General features: G+C 45.9%; 1 protein-coding gene across 6 annotated transcripts in view; it reads left to right on the top strand.

Annotated features, from left to right (window-relative positions):
- PPP6R3 (protein phosphatase 6 regulatory subunit 3) overlaps positions 1–21,202 on the top strand; it is a 1,439,644-nt gene that overhangs the window by 558,829 nt on the left and 859,613 nt on the right. For all 6 annotated transcript variants that reach the window (XM_029582701.1, XM_029582702.1, XM_029582698.1 and 3 more), the window contains one exon: positions 7,952–8,104. In XM_029582701.1, coding sequence (XP_029438561.1) covers positions 7,952–8,104 — 153 coding nt within the window. The remainder of the gene's footprint in view (positions 1–7,951; positions 8,105–21,202) is intronic.

Here is a 21,202-nt window from a genome sequence, read left to right as displayed (position 1 = left end):
TTTCAGCCGCACAAATGGTCCCTGAATCTGAGAGTGGCGGCCCGGATTTTTCACGGGTGGGAAACCTTCGTTTTGGGCCTTTTCGCCTCCCTGGACAACTGCAAGGTGAGCAATTTTTGCTCCCTGGTCGCACAGGATGGTTGTCCATCCTCAGAAACTTTCTCCCTTCATTGGGGGAAGGGCCTCCTGTACGTATACCCTCTCCACTCCTCTTGAAGACTGTCCTGAAGCTTCAACAGGACCGAGGGACCATGATACTCATTGCGCCCTACTGGCCAGGTCTGGTTCCCTCTCCTTCGAGATCTGTTGATCAGGGATACCATCCAACTGGAAACTGCACCTGATCTGAAAACTCAGAGCCAGGGCACTCTGCGCCATCCAAACCTTCAGGCATTAGCCTTGATGGCATGGATGTTGAGCGCCTAGTCCTTCAGTCCCTGGACCTCTCAGAAAACGTCTCTCAGGTGCTGGTGGCTTCCAGAAAGCCTTCCACCAGGAAGTCTTACAGGTTAAAATGGAAAGGATTCAAGGAGGGGGATCCAAGATGGCTGACAGGACCGGACGCGTTTGACCTGGGCTCTGAGAAATTTGAGTAAAATCGTGAAGTACAATGCCGCATACTGCAAGAAAAAGGAGAATTAAAGAGAAAGTATTGGCGATACCTTGGAGGGTCGTGTCCAGGGCCCGATGGACTCTCACGTCATTCGGGAACAAAAACCGGATGCTGGCTCGCAGCAGGGAGAGCGGGTGGAAGACAAGACCGCCTCACCTCAGGAGCTTCAAACAACTTTTCCCCCGGTTATTCAGATGCCCCCAGGAAACCCCGCGGCCTTGCGAGAGGACGGTGAGGGAGGTTCTACCCGGAGGAGTGTGAGCGAACTCGCCGGAGGATCGTCGGTGGACGAGGAAGGCGGAGGAGAGGACCATCTAACGCTGCACACGGGGGAAGAAACCAGCCTGGGAGACGCCAAAGGCTGAAAATGACATCAAAGAAATGAAAGATCTTCAAAGCTGTATTATTAAAGAAAACACAATATTGGAGAACCGTATGGAAAATATTGAAAACCAAATTAGAGGGAGAAACTTGCGTTTTATTAATTTTCCTAAAGACCCTATGGTGACCCCGTGAGACATGTGGAGACAATATCTTTTACAGATATTAAAGGTCCCTGAAGCGGCGATCCCCCCAACATCAAAAATATATTATATACCATTCTTTAGGAAAAAGGAAAAAGAAGGTGAAAATGAATATCAAGTATTGACTCCAATAATATCTGTAATCCCAGATACTTCAAAATTGGATATAACAAACTTAATAGAAATGACACAAACAGCTCAAGTAAACCAGCCACATTAATAGTGACATTTCTTCTTGAATCCGATAAGAACTGGATTTTAAGAACATATTTTCGAAATAGAGCTGAATTATTTCTGGGTTTAAAAGTTGGAGTTTTTCCCGATCTGGCATGTACAACACAGCTCAGAAGGAAACTTTTTTAGAATTTAAGACCACAGGTTTTGAAATTAGGGGCTATGTTTATACTTAAGTACCCATGCAAGTGCTGTATAAAGTATAGAAATATTTCTTATATCTTCTTCCATCCTGATCAATTAGAGAACTTTGTAAAAAAGTACTCCCCTGAGATTATAACATCATCTCCTCTGTAGGATGGCTAAAAGTATTAAAGTTTATGGCTAGATCCTTTAGAAAAGTATATCCCGAATAAGGTCTTGTCACTTAATTGAAATTATTGGTTTATTGCCTATAGTTGTGTAAGTACCCCCCACCTCACCATTATGAGGACTTTAAAAGCATAGATGTTTTATGGGAATAGTATATGCTTTACATGTCATGTTATGTTCTGGGAGTAATATGACTGTTTATGTAAGAATATATTTGATTATTGTTAAATGCTTTCTACACCAGATATTTTCTTGGTGTTTAAATTGTAAAAAATGCATAAATAAAAAAAAAAAAAAAATGGAAAGGAAAGGAAAGGATTCTCCACCTGATGAGTGATGCATGGCTTGGATCCATTCACATGCACCCCTTCCCCAGTTCTTACTCTACTTGTGGCACCTTTCCGAGTCTGGGCTTCAGACCAGCTCAGTTAGGGTTAATCTCAGTACTGTTAGTGCGTACCATCAGGGTGTCACTGGGATACCCATATCGGTACAGCCTTTAGTAGGTCGCTTTGTGAGGGGCCTGCTCCAACTAAAGTCCCTTCTTCAGCCTCCTGTTGTGTCCTGGAACCTCAACATTGTCCTGGTGCGGTTCATGCGTCCTCCCTTCGAGCCTTTGCGCTCCTGCAACCCAAAGTTCCTCACCTGGTCTTGTGTACCCACCCCAAGTTACTGCCGAAGGTCGTGACTGATTTCCATATCAATCAGTCCATTGTTTTACCCACCTTTTTTCCAGGCCTCATTCCCATCCAGGTGAATGGGCTCTTCATACTTTGGATTGCAAGAGGGCTTTGGCTTTCTATTTGGAACGCACAGCCAGTCACAGGCAGTCCACTCAACTCTTTGTTTCTTTCGATACCAACAGTGGGTAAACCGATCCTATCTAACTGGCTAGTGGATTGAATTACCTTCTGCTATGCACAAGCAGGCCTTCAGCTTGCAAGACTAATCAAAGCTCACTCTTGGCGTGCCATGGCACCATTAGTGGCTCACCTGTGAGTGGTTACTGTTGCCGAAATTTGTCAGGCAGCGATATGGAGTTTACTGTACACATTCGTTGCCCACTACTGCTTGGTCAAGGATGGTCGTCAAGACAGTGCCTTCGGCCAATCTGTCCTACCCAATCTCTTCCAGGGTTAAACCCAACTCTTCCTGCCTAGGGCCCCTGGTTGGAACAAGACTGTCTCCCTATTGACCAACAGCACCGCAGTTGTTCTTGTGCCCGAGGCACCTTGCTCAGTAACTGTTGATCTTGGCTACCACCGGGGACAGCCAGGAGCTTGGTATTCACCCATATGTGAGGACTACCATCCTGCTTGTTCTAGGAGAAAGCACAGTTGTTTACCTGTATTAGGTATTCTCCTAGGAAAGCAGGATGGTAGTCCTCAGAAAACCCGTCTGCCACCCCGTGGAGTTGGGTTCTCCTTTCATTTTATTTTATTTTTTCGCTCGTATTTTTCTCTATGTTACGAGACTGAAGGAGGACCTCACATGGACGCGTGGATAGTGGCATGCTAGGCATGCTCAGTGTGCTAGTCAAAGTTCCTAGAAACTTTGATAAAAGTTTCCCATGCCAAGCTCTATCTGATGATGTCATGCATATGTGAAGACTAACATCATGCTGACCTAGGAGAACACCTGTGCTTTACCAGAGGAAGGCTAGGGAAACAAATTTCATATAATTTTTTTTTTATTGGGCAACTAGAGAATTGGATCAAGGAAGAGCACTTTATGTGATTTATTTGGATTTCAGCTAAGCTTTCAATATTGGCTCACACAGAAGGCTCATGAACAAAATGTGGAGCCTGGGAGTGGGTCCCAGAGTGGTAGAATGGATTACAAAGTGGTTGACTGCAGCTGACAGCGACTGGTAGTAAATGGTACCTATTCTGAGGAGAAAAGAGTGATAACGGCAGGGGGAAAAAGGGGGAATTGGAGTTAGATGACAGCCAATGTGAGGCCCTGACTTTTAGAGATATTAGAGAAAAAACACAGGACTGCTTCTCTGGCCAAGTTCAAAAGCAAAGCACATTCAAGCAGCGTTTTCTGAATTATCAAGAAGGCTTCTCACCCTGTAAAATGTTGCTACCAGTAATTTTGCTATGAGTTTGACAGTTGCTTGGTTTTGATTGTTAATATTACTGTCTTGGAATATCCTGCATGAAGCGGCAGTTACTACCATTTACAGAAACATGAGGGTAGAGGTGGATGCATGGAGTGCCCTCCAGGCAGATAGAGATGCTTAAGACGAGAACTGTAATGGAATTCAATAGTACTGGTTCTTAAGTATTACTGTGTCTCCCATCCTGACTTCCTCATCTACTGGCAATTTTCTGTATTTATTTTGTAACAGAGTTGTGTTTTGTGTTATTTCTGTTTACCCCAATGTTTTATGCTTTTTATTATTTTACACAGATTAATTATGTTTTAACATTGTGAACCGTTTTGTTTAATTTTCAATTGTAAAAGCGGTATACAAACACTTTTAAACAAATAAATAAATAGAGCTTGGGATGGTCACAGAGGATCCTTAGTGGTTAAAGGTTAGAAAGGGAGAGTGGACAGGAAGATAACTAGATGTATGCATAGGGACAGTCCCATGTTAAGTGGAACACTGCCACCAAGAGAAGCATAAAATATCATTTTGCCTAAACAAGCAATAAGGTAGTCTAAATGAAAGTTTCCCTAAAGAAATGCTATAGCTTGATAGTAAAGAGAAAGATATTTTACTAGAGTACAAGAATTGTTTTTCCTATGCACAAGTAGCTGTTTTGCTTAAACAACTCTGAAGAAAACATTATAGTTTAAAGATAAGAGAGTGCAGTGCCTGGAGAGGTACCACTACGGGAGCGGGACAGCACAGGAACACACATCAGGACTTGATGGCTCAGGCGCACAGGACAACTGTCCACCGGCAGGCTAGTCCACTCAGGAGAACTGCATCTGAGGGACCCTCGGCCTACCTGTACCAGAAGGCTCGAGAGCATTGACGAGGCATGGAGTAGGAAGGAACATCACGGAAGGCAGGAACACCAGGACGTAGGAGAACGAAGACACCTGGACATGGACCTCAGGCACGAAGACTTGAACATGGAGCAATGAACAAAACGAGGAGCTCCACGAAGAGAAGAAGACCTTACATGGACTCTGGCAGGCCGGAGCCTCCAGAGTGAAGAGACGACGACGGTGCAAGGCCAGGAACAATGAACGGAGCAGCCCTTTATAGGGCTGAAGCAGGAAACAGTCATCAAGGTGGGGCCCAGACACTTCCTGTGTCTGGCCCTTTAAATACAGCAAAGAGATGCGGCCGCGCACCTAGTAGAGTGCAGGAGCTGTGCAGGACCGCGGACAGTGGCCTGCACCGACGTACAGCGCGTAGGAGCATCAGACGAGGCAGGGCTGGCCTGGAACGCAGGCCCAACGTGAGCAGCAGCTCCAGCCGCTGCCGGAGGCCCCGGGGGCGGCTCCTGCCGCTACTCAAGCCCGGGGCTGTGGCCTAAACGCCGCGAAGATAGAATCAACATCAGGGGCAGTCCCAGCCCCATGGAGCAGCAGAAGGGCCGCGGCTCTGACCGCGGAGCAGAAGAGGATCGCAGGCGGCCTCCGGGCCACGTGGGCAGACCGGCGGCGTCCTGCCGCATCGGTGAAGATAACAGCGTGGGGTGAGTGGCCTGCTCGCGGGGGGACCCGAGGGCAGTGCAATTCATGACACCTGTTTCATTAGTATCCTTCAAGGATACATTTCTCTGAACCATGCACTGCTGAGTGACTGTCTGCTTTCCCCCTTGTTCTAGTTTAAAAGCTGCTCTATCTCCTTTTTGAAAGTTAGTGCCAGCAGCTTGGTTCCACTCTGGTTAAGGTGGAGCCCATCCTTTCGGAAAAGTCTCCTCTTTCCCCAAAAGTTTCCCCAGTTCCCCAGAAGGATTTCAAAGGGGCATGGGATAAACACTGTGGATCCCTAAAGGCTAGAGGATGGGAATAAATAAAAAAGCTTTGGGGTAACATGCACGGAGCAGCAGTTACTGCCCTTAACAGAAATGTGGGGTTAACCTGCATCGGGTGACGTTTACTGCCTTGGGAGGCTTGCTGGGCAGACTGAATGGACCATCTTGGTCTTTTTCTGCTGTCATTACTATGTTACTCTGTTACTGTGCTTGATACAGAGGGAAACATTCCCAATCCCAAATTCCTCAATTTAGAAGGAAACAAATGCTCAACAATATATCTGACCCCAATGTCGAGATCCTGAAGGCAAATAACCTAACTGCCACTGCTGGATACTTAGGAAACATATTCAGGGATGAATGCAGATGTTGAATTGAATTGTAAATATTAGTTCTTTATTTGTTTATTGTCTATGCATCATTTAGTTAGTAGCAATACATTCTGATGTACCTTTTATATGATCATATCTCTCTCTCTCTCTCTGCTGTTGTGTGCATAAGCATGGTGGTAGCAATAGTTTTTTTCTTTATTTTCTTACATGCACATAAGTTGCCATCTTTGAGTCACTTATATTTTTAACAGAACCCATTTATATTGCACTACTGTTTTATAAAGTAAACTTTTCTAATAATCTCCTGTGTCTGTGTTATCTGCTTCCACACGTGACTTGCTATCAGTATACTTTCGTGTCCTTTCGTGGATTGCAAACTGGCTAAAAGACAGGAAACAGAGAGTAGGATTAAATGGACAATTTTCTCAGTGGAAGGGAGTGGACAGTGGAGAGCCTCAGGGATCTGTATTTGGGACCCTTACTTTTCAATATATTTATAAATGATCTGGAAAGAAATACGACGAGTGAGATAATCAGATTTGCAGATGACACAAAATTGTTCAGAGTAGTTAAATCACAAGCAGATTGTGATAAATTGCAGGAAGACCTTGTGAGACTGGAAAACTGGGCATCCAAATGGCAGATGAAATTTAATGTGGATAAGTGCAAGGTGATGCATGTAGAGAAAAATAACCCATGCTATAATTACACAATGTTGGGTTCCATATTAGGTGCTACAACCCAAGAAAGAGATCTAGGTGTCATAGTGGATAACACATTGAAATCGTCGGTTCAGTGTGCTGCGGCAGTCAAAAAAGCAAACAGAATGTTTGGAATTATTAGAAAGGGAATGGTGAATAAAACGGAAAATGTCATAATGCCTCTGTATCGCTCCATGGTGAGACCGCACCTTGAATACTGTGTACAATTCTGGTCGCCGCATCTCAAAAAAGATATAATTGTGATGGAGAAGGTACAGAGAAGGGCTACCAAAATGATAAGGGGAAATGGAACAACTCCCCTATGAGGAAAGACTAGAGGTTAGGACTTTTCAGCTTGGAGAAGAGACGACTGAGGGGGGATATGATAGAGGTGTTTAAAATCATGAGAGGTCTAGAACGGGTAGATGTGAATCGGTTATTTACTCTTTCGGATAGTAGAAAGACTAGGGGGCACTCCATGAAGTTAGCATGGGGCACATTTAAAACTAATCGGAGAAAGTTCTTTTTTACTCAACGCACAATTAAACTTGTTGCCAGAGGATGTGGTTAGTGCAGTTAGTATAGCTGTGTTTAAAAAAGGATTGGATAAGTTCTTGGAGGAGAAGTCCATTACCTGCTATTAAGTTCACTTAGAGAATAGCCACTGCCATTAGTAATGGTAACATGGAATAGACTTAGTTTTTGGGTACTTGCCAGGTTCTTGTGTCCTGGATTGGCCACTGTTGGAAACAGGATGCTGGGCTTGATGGACCCTTGGTCTGACCCAGTATGGCATTTTCTTATGTTTTTATGTTCTTACCAGAACCTGCCCATTTCAGGCAGTTATTACATTAACAGAATAAAAAGAAATAAAATCAATAAAGCTTGCTGGGCAATCTGGATGGATTACTTGGGTCTTTTTCTGCTGTTATTTACTATGTCATTTTAGATGAGAGATTAAGTGGGAAAAATAAAAATAAGACAAATGCACATGTAAAATTGTTTAGCTAATTTATAACAAATACAAAAAGGTGTGTCCTATACAGAAAATATATTTGTGTTGGGTGGGGAGGAACTTTTACAACCGAGGGGGAGTGAGTCTTAGAAACAAAAGTTGAAAATCCCTAGTTTAGGGGCATTTAATTTGGGTGGGGAGAATGTGATACCTAATTTTTTGAGGTCCCTTCCCTGTCTTTTCAGGAACCTTGGTAATATACATGAATCCTGTTCATATTTGACCAATTGCCAGAATTGCCTGACTAATTAAATTCCCTTGACTTTTCTTGTGTAGACATGTATTCTGAAGACTACCTGGGGCGAGTTAGATCCTCCTGTTGGGAATACACGGTTAAATGTGATTCGGTTGGTATCCAGCCTCCTGCAGACCAATACGCAAAGCATAAACCTGCAACTAATTGAACTCACAACAGTAGGGGTCATACTGGTAAGCCTGGGCATGTTCATATTGCATCTAATGTACAGAGTGAGCTCATTTATTCTGACCATCTGTTGCATCTTTACAAGTGCGTTATTGTTCTCTAGCTAAAGTGATGGATGTTCTTTCATACACATTTTTGGTCTCAAACTTAGTATGTGCCTGGCATATTTCAGCTGATTAAGCGTAGAGTTCCTTCATAACTGTCTGCAGCTGCAGTCTTAGAATATATTATGTGCTTTTAAAGGGAGCTCTGTTAAGATGAAGGTTATGGTTCTTGAAGCAGGCTTTCAGTTACACAAATCTTGGTTTATTTGCAGTGCTCTACTCTTGTTAGTGTTAGGCAATAAAATTATTATTTTGTGGCCTTTTCAGAGTTATGCACGGCTGATTATTTTATCTCCTTCAGCAGGGATGAGCAAACTTTTTGAGCCGTGGCCCCCTTCCATTCATGCAGTTGGTTAGGTCACCCCAAGTTTGTTTATATATATAAACAAGTACACATATATATTAAACCCCATTCCAGGAGCAGGCTGCACTCTGATGGGGCGATAAAATTATTTATAATCTATTTGGGGCTGGAATCCTGGCTAGCTGTTCCATCAGTCTCTTTCCCCAGTGCCCCAAGTGCTAAGGATGAATTTTCCTTGGATTTTCTCTGGGAGAGGGGACTTGCTTCTCTGTCTCTGCCCCCATGGGGAGGGATCCTCAATGTGTGCTCTAGGTGCCAAGAACCCCTTTGGAGTCATTTCTTTAGATAGTACAACAAATTAATCTTTAGCACCACAGAATTCCTTTTGCAATAGTCTCTCGTTCCTTTGTCTGTGCAGGAGTAACTTGTAACAAGGCAGGGAAACCCCTACCCTACAGGGCATGGAACAGTGCAGTTACTAGGTGGTCAGAAGATTCATTATGTGGGCAGCCAAACCCCTCCAGCACTGGCAAAAAGGTTAAAAGTGTCCTTGGCACAGAGAGACAAATCTCTCTCCCTAGGGGTGATGAACCGGATGGGTGTCCCCAGTGATAGTTGGTTTCTTTTACTCATGGTTAGAAGTTCTTCTGATATTTCTCTGATTTCTTACTTTTGCTGGATCCTTGATGGGAGGGATCCCTGGAAGCAGGCAGCTCTCTCTGCTCCAATACAGGAAGGAAGAGGCAGTCAAAACTTCATTCTGGATCTTGAACACAAGTCTCTTTTCCTTTTAACCAACATTGGCATTCCTCCTTGCAGTGGGTCACCACCTCCTCCATCCTTGTTGAGGGTTTGGAAGGGCAGTTCTCTGAGGACAAGCAGGATGGTAGTCTTCACACATGGGTGACATGAGATTGAGCCCTGATGTAGAAAACTTATGTCAAGGTTTCTAGAACTTTGACTAGGCACACTGAGCATGCCCAGCATGTCTTATACCACACGTTCATGCAAGGCCCCTCTAGAGTCTCTCTTTTTCTGCAGAGCTGTAAGCATCACGGTGTGAGTGAGCTCACTTTGGCTGTATTTTGGTCTTGTGGAAAACGTTGTTTTTCTTGTGTTTTTCATGGCTTTTTTCTTGTTCTAACACTGGATCCCTCTTTGTGCCTTCCTGTAATGTCTCCTATTCAGGGTTTTCAGTGACTGACCAATGATAAAACAGAGATACCTCAAACCCCACAAGAAAACAAATGCAACTAATTAGCACACTATTTCTCAGACAAAATCACAAACCTCAGAGCTAAGATTCTGATCCTAACTAAACAGGAAATCAAAATGCAAAAAAGAGATGTGAAACAATTCTCCACATTTGACAAGGTATCACAAACAGAAGTAGAATCCATGATAAAAAGGTTGAACCCTGCTCCACATAAAATCGACACCATTCCTACCACAGACATAAAAAAACTAGCTGATATAACCTCCTACACACTAACCAAAATAATTAACTCATCACTCAGTGAGGGAGTAATGCCAGACTCATTGAAAAATGCAATTATCAAACCAGTTCTGAAAAAAAGAAACATTGACCCAAACGTCTTAAGTAACTATAGACCTGTATCAAACTTGTCTAAGCTCGCAAAATTAATAGAAAAAGCAGTACAAAAACAATTAACAGAACATCTAGACCAGTGGTTCTCAACCTTTTTTCTGTCGGGACACACCTGACAGATGGTTCTCACATGCGTGACACACTGACCCATGATCGTCATGGGGCTAGATGTAAAAGTTCAGTTTGCATCCACGGGAACCCCCCTGACCCACAATAATGGATGTAAAGCAGAATTATGACATTCCCCATACAACTCACCCTACAAAAAAGGTATTCTGGTTCTGGTGTCATCTCAGTAACAGCAACTCAAACTCCTTCTACTTCCAGGCTCAATAGCCCTACTTATGAAAAGACAGCAGTTTACAACCAATGCATGTCCTCTTGAGAAAACACAACAAATAAGACTGATAAAACTCTTACATGCTAGTAAAATATTTCATCTCGGTAACAGACACAGAACCGACCTAACATACTCCCAGGATCTGTAGTAATGCACATAAACTAATCCACACACATTTACACTTGTATTATGGAATACACTCAAATAGGAGCAACCCTATCTATGAAAAGGCAACAATATAAATATTAAATCAGGCCCTAAAAACCAATACACCTCTTATTAGGAAAACAGAACTAGCAAGCAGCTATAGATCCCCACACAGAAATAATTGTAAAACTATACTAATAAGCAGAATAAATGTTTCTAAATAGCTATGAACAGAATAACATCCAACAATTAAAAACTATTAAAAACTATTAAAAAATTCTCCAAACACCAATAAAATATTTCAAAAAAAGCAGACACATCACATAATATTAAATAATTAAAATGGCAGTCAATCAAGAAAAATAAACTTAGAAAGCCACCTTTACTTACCCCCTCCAGCAGCTCTCCTGCTCCTCTTCCATGCAGGCCGTAGCACACAGCAGAAGCAGCAGTAGAGGCTAAGCTCTATACTCATGGTCCTCTTCCTTAATGCCCATGTCTCTCACACACACACACACCATACCAGTCATGCCCCCATGACCAGTTTCTGTCTCTCACACACTAATCATCTCCCAGTCTTTGACACACACACCAGTCACCTTCCTGAACAGTTTCTCTCATGCCATACACACACACAGGCTTCCCACTCCCGTGTTCTACTTACATATACGGGCTTCTCACTCTCATAATCACTTTCTCTGTCTCACACACACTCACCAGTCTCCCATGCTTGTTCTCTCCACATGCACAGGCTTCTCATTTCTATAATCACTTTCTTTCTCTCTCTCTCTCTCTCTCACACACACACACACCAGTCACCTGATCTCTCTCATGCATACACACACACAGGCTTCCCACTCCCATGTTCTTTCAGATATACAGGCTTCTCACTCCCATGCTGTGTCTCACACACACCCAGGTTTCTCACTCCCATGCTCACTCTTCACAAGCACAGGTTTCTCATTCCCATAATCACTTTCTTTCACACACACACACACCAATCACCTGATCTCTCTCATGCATACACACACAGGCTTCCCACTTCCATGTTCTGTCTTACATATACAGGCTTCTCCCTCACATGCTGTGTCTCACACACACCCAGGTTTCTAACTCCCATGTTCACTCTCTTCACATGCACAGGCTTCTCATTCCCATAATCACTTTCTCTCTGTTACACACACATACATACACACACACACACACACACACACACACACCAGTCTCGCTCTCATTTCCATGCTCGCTCTCCACTGCACAGGCTTCTCATTCCCTGAATCACATTCTTTCTCTCATATTCACACACACCAGTCTCTTTCTCTCACACACCCCTTCACCTTACCAACCAGTCTCTCGCTCTCATGCATGCACACACACACAGGCTTCCCACTCCCATGCTCTTTCTCTCACATAATCAGGCTTCTCACTCCCATGCTTTTTTTCACACACACACACCCCCTCCCCCCCAACACCAGGCTTCTTACGCCCATGCTTTCTCACATACCCAGATTTCTCACTTCCATGCTTTTTCTCTCTCTCACACACACACATCAGTCACTTCCTTGACTAATGTCTCACACTCTCACATACACATCAGTCATCTCCCTGAGCAGTCACTTTCATTGTCTCTCACATATACACACATCAGCTCTCTGACCAGTTTCTCTCACTCACACTCATGCTCTCAATCACACGCAGGCTGGCTGCTTCTTTCTCACTCACTTCCTCTTCCCCGCCCCTCCCCGAGCACAAATGTTAGCTGCAGCAGCCTCCTCCTCCAGCCCCCGCAAGCCAAGAAAGAAGAATCCCATCGGCTGCGGGAGGCTCAAGCTGCTCTCTCCTTTCTTGATTACCAGCTGCTTCGATTGCCCGGGGGCCGATGACGCTGCTGCCGCTGCTACTTTATCACGCGGCACGGGCCGGCTCTTTCTCCTTCCCGTGCACCGCGTATCATTTCCTGTTCCGGGTCACGGGGGGGGGGGGGGGGAACGCGGGAAGAAGAAAAGGCCCAGCCACAAGTGCCACAGCTTCTTTTAGCGCCGCTGCCGTTCCCGCTGGGCTTGAACGTGCTGATAGCCTAGCAGCAACGGCAGCAGGGAAGAAAGAGCAGCGGGAGAGACCCGGAGCACGCGACATACTACCCGGTGCTTGGCGACACACTAGTGTGTCGCGACACAGCGGTTGAGAACCACTGATCTAGACAACAATAACATACTCTACCCATCACAACATGGCTTCAGAAAACACTATAGCACCGAAACATTACTAATCTCTTTAACAGATAACATACTACGAGGATTTAATAACGGAAAACACTACATCTTGATACTACTAGATCTATCCGCAGCATTTGACACAGTAAACCATAACATACTATTAAAAAGACTGGACGATATTGGATTACAAAAGAAAACAATTGAATGGTTCACATCCTATCTTTCAAATAGATCGTATCAGGTACAGATAAAAAACACAATATCAGACAAGATCGACCTAAAAACAGGAGTCCCCCAGGGCTCAGCACTATCAGCGACTCTATTTAACATTTACATGCTCCCCCTCTGCCACCTACTAGCAGGGCTAGGTATCATACACTACATATATGCTGACGACATTCAACTAATTCTACCGGTAGAGGAATCTATTGAAAAAACTCTGAACTTTGCAATGCTGTACCTAGACATAATAAAACAACTATTAAACCAAATGGAACTAGTAATTAACATAGAAAAAACAGAATTCATACACCTTGAACGAAAAAACATTGTAAAAATTCAAAATCCCATCAAACTTAAAAATGATAAATCAGTGGCGTTAACTTATAAGGCTAGGAACCTAGGAGTAATTATAGACACAGAACTCAGCCTTAAACAACACATATTAATAAAAGTAAGAGAAGGCTATGCCAAACTAATGGTACTTAGGAGACTAAAACCCTTGTTAAATCAAGAACACTTTCATACAGTATTACAAGCACTCATATTTGCTAGCACAGACTACTGTAACACACTTTTACTGGGATTACCATATACCACAATCAGACTGCTGCAAATACTACAAAACTCAGCTGCCAGAATACTGACTGGAAAAAGCAGGAGAGATCATATCACCCAAACACTTGCAGATTTACACTGGCTCCCAATAGAACAAAGAGTACAATTCAAAACACTATGCACAATTCATAAACTGATAAATGACGAAAATGCTGACTGGCTAAAAACGGCACTACGATTATATGTCCCCCAAAGGACTCTCAGGTCGGCCAATAAAGCACTGCTAACTATACCCTCAGTCAAAACAGCAAAGTTGACCCAGGTTAGAGAGAGAGCACTATCTTTGGCAGGACCATTACTATGGAACACACTACCACTCGAACTAAGACTAATGAAATCTAAAACTCTTCAAGAAAAGCCTAAAAACTTGGCTTTTCAAAAAAGCATTTCACAGTGAAGGCGCTGAATAACAACAAACACAGCTGAAAGTCACCTATAGATATAAAAATAAAAATTGATTTTATTACTCATAATTAAATATTAAATTAAAACCAGTATACACATATATGATTATCCAAACAATCATATAAATGGTAACCCCAACCCACTTATCAATTAGAGTATATTACTGAACTATGTAACCGCAAATATTGGCACACCATGGATAACTTATAAACCAAACCTATTTCGTGCCTAAATGTAAACCGTTGTGATGATACATTACTAAACGACGGTATAGAAAAGCTTTTAAATTAAATTAAATTCGAGTAAGTTTCTTTTGGCGGTCGATTCCCCCAGGGTGGTGGTGCATCAATGCTCACCGGCCATCGATTTCCCGCCACCTTTGTCTTCCATTAGTGCTCCTTTTATTTCATCTGACGTGGCCATGTCCGGTTTTCAGTGATGTCCCTGGTGCCCAAGATCCATGTCCATTACTTATCCCCATGAGATGTGTCCTCTGCCTAAGGACATCGCATCACGTCTGGAGTTGCTGCTTATGAGCTCAGATGACCCTGAAGGGATGTCAACTTTGACTCGACAAGATAGAACAGCCCTTCAGGTTGAAGAAGTCTGAGCCATCGGCATCAGTGGGATCATTAGTATCATCGATGTTGCTGGCGGACAGGGGCACCGGAGACCAGCTATCGTCAATCTTCCTCCAGGCCAAGGAAGTCTAGTTCCTCGGCACTCGGGAAGGACAGGGCCAAGCATTGAGGGAAGCCGAAGAAGTATTGGCACTGCTTCCTGTCAATGCACGGTGCTGGGTTTGGGGAGGCACTGGCTTTTTCTGTGATGCCCCTGAAGTGACCCCGCGAGGCGTAGTGCAAATCCTCCATCAGTGCCGTGGATCTATGATGGTCTCCAGTGGTCCTGATGCCAAGTCAACGATCCACCACGAGGGTCCAAAGAAGATCCAGCTAACTCTCCTTCCTCCCAGTCGGTCTTGGCATTTGCAAAATTTGAGGAGGAGCTGGAGCGCCAAGTCCAGCTAATGGTGGACCAGGTACTGCAGGGTTTCGATCCTGTGGCACTGACGGCACCATATTCGGTGCCGCCCGTTCTCTTACCACTTCCAAAAGCTCAACGTACTCATTGGTCGTTACCAACCCAGATGGCGTTGGTTCCCAGGACAGCATCGAGGCCTCTCCCTACTGATATGGTCGTCGCCGGTTCCGAGGAGGAAGAAGCTCCAATGAGGCTAGCAGAGATGCGGAGGCCTGCCACCCTCCTGTCCAGTTCTACTGGTGCCTGCACCTTTGGAAGTAGATCAAGCACCAAGGGGCCCATCCCCTGTTGCTTTCAATGAGGATGAGGAACCCTATGACACCTGGGGGGATGAAGCTTCGGAGGCCTCCTCCAAGGGCTCAGAGGGTTCTGAGGGCCTCCTTTCAGACTCTTCTCCTCCAGAGGAGCAAAGGAAGTCTTTGCTTGAGGACCTGACCTTCACAGTGTTTGTGAGGATGATCGCAGAAACCATCCTTTTACAGTTATTAATGGAGGAAGATGCCAGACACAAAATGCTTGAGATCTTTCAGTTTGTGGAACCTCCTAAGGAGATCATGGTGGTCCCGGTACACGAGATCCTTAAGGAGTTGCTGCTGAGTATATGGGAACACCCCCTCACAGTGCCTCCTGTCAATAAGAAGGGAGACAGAGTTTATCTCGTCCAGAAGGCTGCTGGATTCAATTAGCGTTAGCTGTCCCACCAGTCGCTGGTGGTCAAATCTACCCTCAAGAGGGGCAAGTGCTCTTAGACTCATTCCTCGGTGCCCCTGGGGAAGGACCATAGAGCGATGGATGCTCTTGAAGGAAGGTATTTCAAGGCACCATGTTTATTGCCTGCATTGCCGCCTACCAGCTCTACATGAGCCAGTAGTCGCAGGGCAGGTGCAGAAGACATCAAGGCACTCTCATGTCGCTGGTGCGTAAGTGCCTGGAGTGCGGAAAACATGAGGTCCGTGCGACTTATGAGGTTTTCGAGATAGCATCGAGTGTCTCTGCAGCAAGAATTGGTTCCCGCAAAACATCATGGCTGCAGGCCTCGGATCTCTGACCAGAAGCACAGGAATAACTCGCTGACATGCCATGCACTGAAGAGAATCTCTTCGGAGATAGGGTGAGGGATTATTGTAGCCCAAATTCAGGACCACCATGAAACCTTCCAACAACTCTCTGCTAGTACTCCGGACCTGTCCTCATCATCCAGGAGGCTGGTGAGACTGGGGCCAAGGAAGACTTTCTGTTGCCAAAGGAAGTACTACCCTCTGCACCATCAGGGCTCCCGTGGCCAACCCAGGAAACAGAGAGCCCCCACACCCCAGCTGGCTCCTCAGTCAACTCCAGGGACTGGAGCGTAAGCCAGTTGCCCATACCCGGGACGATGGACCTTCTGGTCGGAGGAAGGTTGCAGTTCTTTGTGAACCGATGGCCCAGTATAACCTCGACCAGTGGGTTCTGTCCATCGTCCGTCAGGGGTACCAATTGAACTTGTTGGGTGTCCTGCCACATAGTCCTCCATATCCATTTTGGGGGCTGGTAGCACATCAGGAGGTACTACTAACAGAGCTCTCCTCCCTTCTAACAGCCAAAATAGTCAAGCTCCTACCACCAGGGCAAAGAGGGCAGGCACTCTTCTCCAGGTACTTCCTAATTCCAGAGAGAGCAGGAGGACTCCGTCTCATCCTAGACCTAAGGGCCTTGAACAAGTTTCTAAAAAAAGAAAAGTTTAAAGTTAGTTGTTGTTTTAACATTTTGTTTTATAACTTTTAATCTTTATTATAATTCAAGATTGTATTTTTCATTTTTGTTTGCTTATGAACATTGTACACCGTTTTGATCAATATTTTATTGTTAGACAGTATACAAATAATTTTAAATACATAAGATGGTTTCTCTGGGCACCTTGATCCCCCTCTTGCAAAAAAGGGGACTGGCTATATTCCCTCGACCTAAAGAATACATACACCCATATTGAGATCTTCCCTGCTCACTGCCGTATCTATGATTTGTGGGAAAACAGCACTTCCAGTACCAGGTGTTTGCGTTCGGGCTCGCGTCAGCCCCACAGGTCTTCACAAAATGCCTAGCATGGTGGCGGTGTACTTCCACAGGCTGGGCGGGCCTGTTTTCCCATATTTGAATGATTGCCTAGTAAAGAACATGCTTCAAGCAGGGGCCACCAGGTCCATGCACTTGACCGTCTGGGTGTTGGAGTCACTAGAGTTCATTCTCAGCTACCCAAAGTCCCACCTCAGTCCATTATTTCAGTTGGACTTCATAGGAGCCCTGCTAGACATGGCTCAGGCCAAAGCCTTCCTGCCTTTGACGGCCATTATGGCAGAGATCCAACAGAGTCAGCAGGTATCAGCCTGGCACATGTTGAGGTTGTTGGGCCATATAGCTGCAACCATCCATGTCACTCCCTTGGCACATTTACACTTGCACAAAGCTCAATGGACCCTGAGGTTGCAGTGGTGTCACCCCATCTCTCCGGGACTTATTGTCCTGGTGGCAGCTACTTACCAATCTGGAACAGGGGATCTCATTTTGAAATCTCCCTACCCAAATTGTCTTAACCACGAATACATCCACCCTATGGTGGACAGCTCATGTAGAAGGGCTCAGCATTCAGGGTCTCTGGTCCACCCAAGAACGCTGTTCTCAAATCAACTTCCTGGAGCTTTAGGCAATCAGGTATGCACTATGGCTTTCAGAGATCGGCTATCCAAGTTTTCCTGATCCACACTGACAACCAAGTAGTCGTGTGGTATGTCAACAAGCAGGGAAGCATGGGATCGTGCCTTCTGAGTCAGGAAGTGGTCCAGATCTGGTTGTGGGCCCTGTCTCATGGGATGGTGCTCAGGGCCAGGAACCTGGTTGGGATGGAGAACGTGGTAGCAGACAGGCTGAGTCAAGCCTCCAGACCCCATGAGGGATCCCTGGACCAGGTGGTAGTGAATTAGGATATTCCACCTCTAAGGGAACCTGGACGTAGATCTGTTCACATCCCTCTGCAACAAGAAGGTGCCTCAGTTCTGCTCCCTGTACAGGTCAGATGGCAAACCAGCCTCAGACGCCTTTGCCCATCATTGGGACAAGGGTCTTCTATATCTTTATCCTCTGATTCCCTTAGTAGCGAAGTTTCTCTTGAAGTTTGGTGAGGACAGAGGGACCATGATTCTCTTAGCCCCTCATTGGCTGAGACAGGTCTGGTTTCCACTCCTTTGGGAGTTGTCCATTCTGAAACAGATCAGTCTTGGGACTTCACCAGATCTCATCATGCAAGATCATTGCAGGCTGCGGCCTCCCAACCTCCAGGCCCTGTCACTCACAGCCTGTATGTTGAAAGGTTAATCTTGCAGCCGCTTCTTTTTTCCGCGCAGCAGTAGCCTCGCGGTTTAGGAGCTCTGAAGAGATTCTTGACAGGAATTTTCCTCACGGAGTTAATTAAATTTAAACTGCCCCACAGGGATCCCTCCTCTAACTTTTCTCAGGCCGCGGTACCCCGGTAAGGTTTTCACCGTTTTCACCGTTTTTCGTCGATTACCATTGAGTTTGGCCCTCGCGGCCTACTGGCCGTTGACCGTACCACAGCTCGATTTTTCTATGGCCATGGTGTCGGGGTTTCGTCGGTGCCCGGACTGTACTTGCACCATGTCTATCACAGATCCTCATGGAGTCTGTGTAATGTGTTTAGGCCGTGAGCATGATGTCCTGACTTGCACCAAATGTGCCCTCATGATACCAAAAGGTCGCAAAGCCAGAATGGAGAAGATGGGACTCCTTTTCCATGCTCACACCCCGACGCCGTCCATTTCATCAACGTCATCGGAACCGGCACCATCGAAGTCGCACCAGCATCGACCACCGTCCGGTGACCGCCCGCCATCAGTGTCTTCACGGGCAACAACTCCTGTTTCTCCCCCTCAAGATCGAGGGGATTGTAGGGAGAAACATCGCTATCAGCATCCGAGACTTACGCTATCAGCGGTCCGAGACTTACGCTATCAGCGTAAGTCTCGGACCGTCGAGGGAGCGAAATGATCGACCTCGCCACCATCCGAGCCACCATCGAAGAAGCCCTGTCCAGGAACAGCACAGACCATTCCTGCGACCGGGACATCAAGGCCACCGTCACCCGATCGGGGTTTGGGAGTTGCGGTTCTGCCTGTTAAGGTGGTCCCTCCAACTGTGCCTCAGCCTCCCTCTTCCGTCACGGAGCCGGGGCTGCTTGCCCCAGGTCTCCGGGAAGAACTGGACCGGCTGGTCCAGGAGGCCATCGACAAGGCGATGCAACGACTCCAGGTTCCTCCGGCACCGACACCGGCACCGAGAGTGGAACCGGTCACCGACCCGATTCCAGCAGTGCTGGCACCGCTGCTATCCCGGATGGAGGCGCTCATGACCGCCCTTCCACCGGTGATTCCCGGGTCTCCGATGGCTCCGGTGCGCTCTCCGTTGACAGCTTCATCGGGAGGAGAAACACCGTTCCGCATTCCTCCTTCGGGGGTATTGCCTCAGCCATCGATGCCATGTCGTCCCTCGCCACCGATTCATTCATCGGGGGCGATACGCACATCGGCACCATCGATGCCAGCACCGATACCCCCCAGGGTGTCCTTGGTGTCCCCTTCGATTTTCTCGGAGCCTCAGCCGGACCCTTTGGGTATCCAACCCCCTTCTCGTCCTACAGGTCAGCCTGCTGATCCTTATGACACCTGGGGTGATGATACTTCCACAGACACCGATGACTTACCTTCACCTCCCTCTCCTACTGAAAGTAGAAAGCGTTCTCCTCCAGAGGACCTTTCTTTCATTAATTTTGTGAAGGAAATGTCGGAATTGGTCCCTTTTCAGCTTCAGACGGAGCAGGATGATAGGCACCAGATCTTACATCGTCAAGACAAACTCATCTGAATCCACCCAAGTACCCCTCACACATGGTGTCCCTCAAGGATCTTCTCTATCCTCAACCCTCTTCAACATTTACCTCCTCCCACTATGCAAATACCTCTCAGATGCAAACCTCACCTACTTCGTTTATGCAGACGACATACAAATATTACTCCCCACAAGCAAGTCCATTGAACACACCATGGAAAGATGGAACAAACTCAGCTCAAAATTATCCCACCTACTTTCTCAACTATCATTCTGCCTCAACCAAGCCAAAACAGAAATCCTTCACATCCACAATGACCGTCCCTCATCTCCCCTCAATTTCACCCCCTCAAACAACTCAGGAAGCTCAAACAACCCAGGGGTCCCAAACCTCTCAGGAATCTCACTCACGCCATCCACAAGAAACCTAGGCGTAACAACCAACTTAACTTTAAACGCCACATCTCCAATACGATTAAGGATGGATTCTTCAAGCTACAAACACTGAAAAAACTCAAACCCCTTCTCCAAGCGCACGATTTCCGAACAGTCCTTCAATCAATTATTTTCTCAAAACTCGACTACTGCAACTCCCTCCTCCTTGGCCTCCCAGAAATCCACATCAAACCCCTCCAAGTTCTTCAAAACGCCGCCGCCAGAATCATCACTAACAGCAGAAAATCCTCCCACATCACACCCACTCTCAAAGAACTCCACTGGCTGCCCATCACACAAAGAATCCAATATAAAACCCTCACCCTCATACACAAAAAAATAAACAACAACGAAATGAACTGGCTAAACACCGCAATACACCCATACCCCACACAAAGAAATCTCAGGTCCACCAACACTGGCCTTCTCTCCGTCCCCAATTTCAAAACTGCACACCTCAACGCAACCCGCAAACAAGCCATATCAATGGCGGGCCCTACCCTATGGAACTCCCTCCCCCCCCAGCTCAGAAATGAACCCTCTTCGCAAGTCTTTAAAAAACATCTCAAAACATGGCTGTTTATAAAAGCCTTCCCACCAGACCCTTAACCTGCCCGAACGCATCACACCCCCCCGCATGCATCTCACCCCCCTTACCGCCCTCCCCTGACCCACCCACACACCCATGTTCCCCCCCCCTGACCCTACTCCCCCCCCCACCCATCCCTTCTGCCTACCTTCAATCAATTCTGATACATAAATTTATATTGTCACCATGATATAATGTATA

Source organism: Rhinatrema bivittatum, chromosome 17 (assembly GCF_901001135.1).
Source record: "Rhinatrema bivittatum chromosome 17, aRhiBiv1.1, whole genome shotgun sequence".
Lineage (NCBI taxonomy): Eukaryota > Metazoa > Chordata > Amphibia > Gymnophiona > Rhinatrematidae > Rhinatrema > Rhinatrema bivittatum.
The sequence above is the reverse complement of the archived record's forward strand: the minus strand, read 5'-3'. Positions and strand labels throughout refer to the sequence as shown.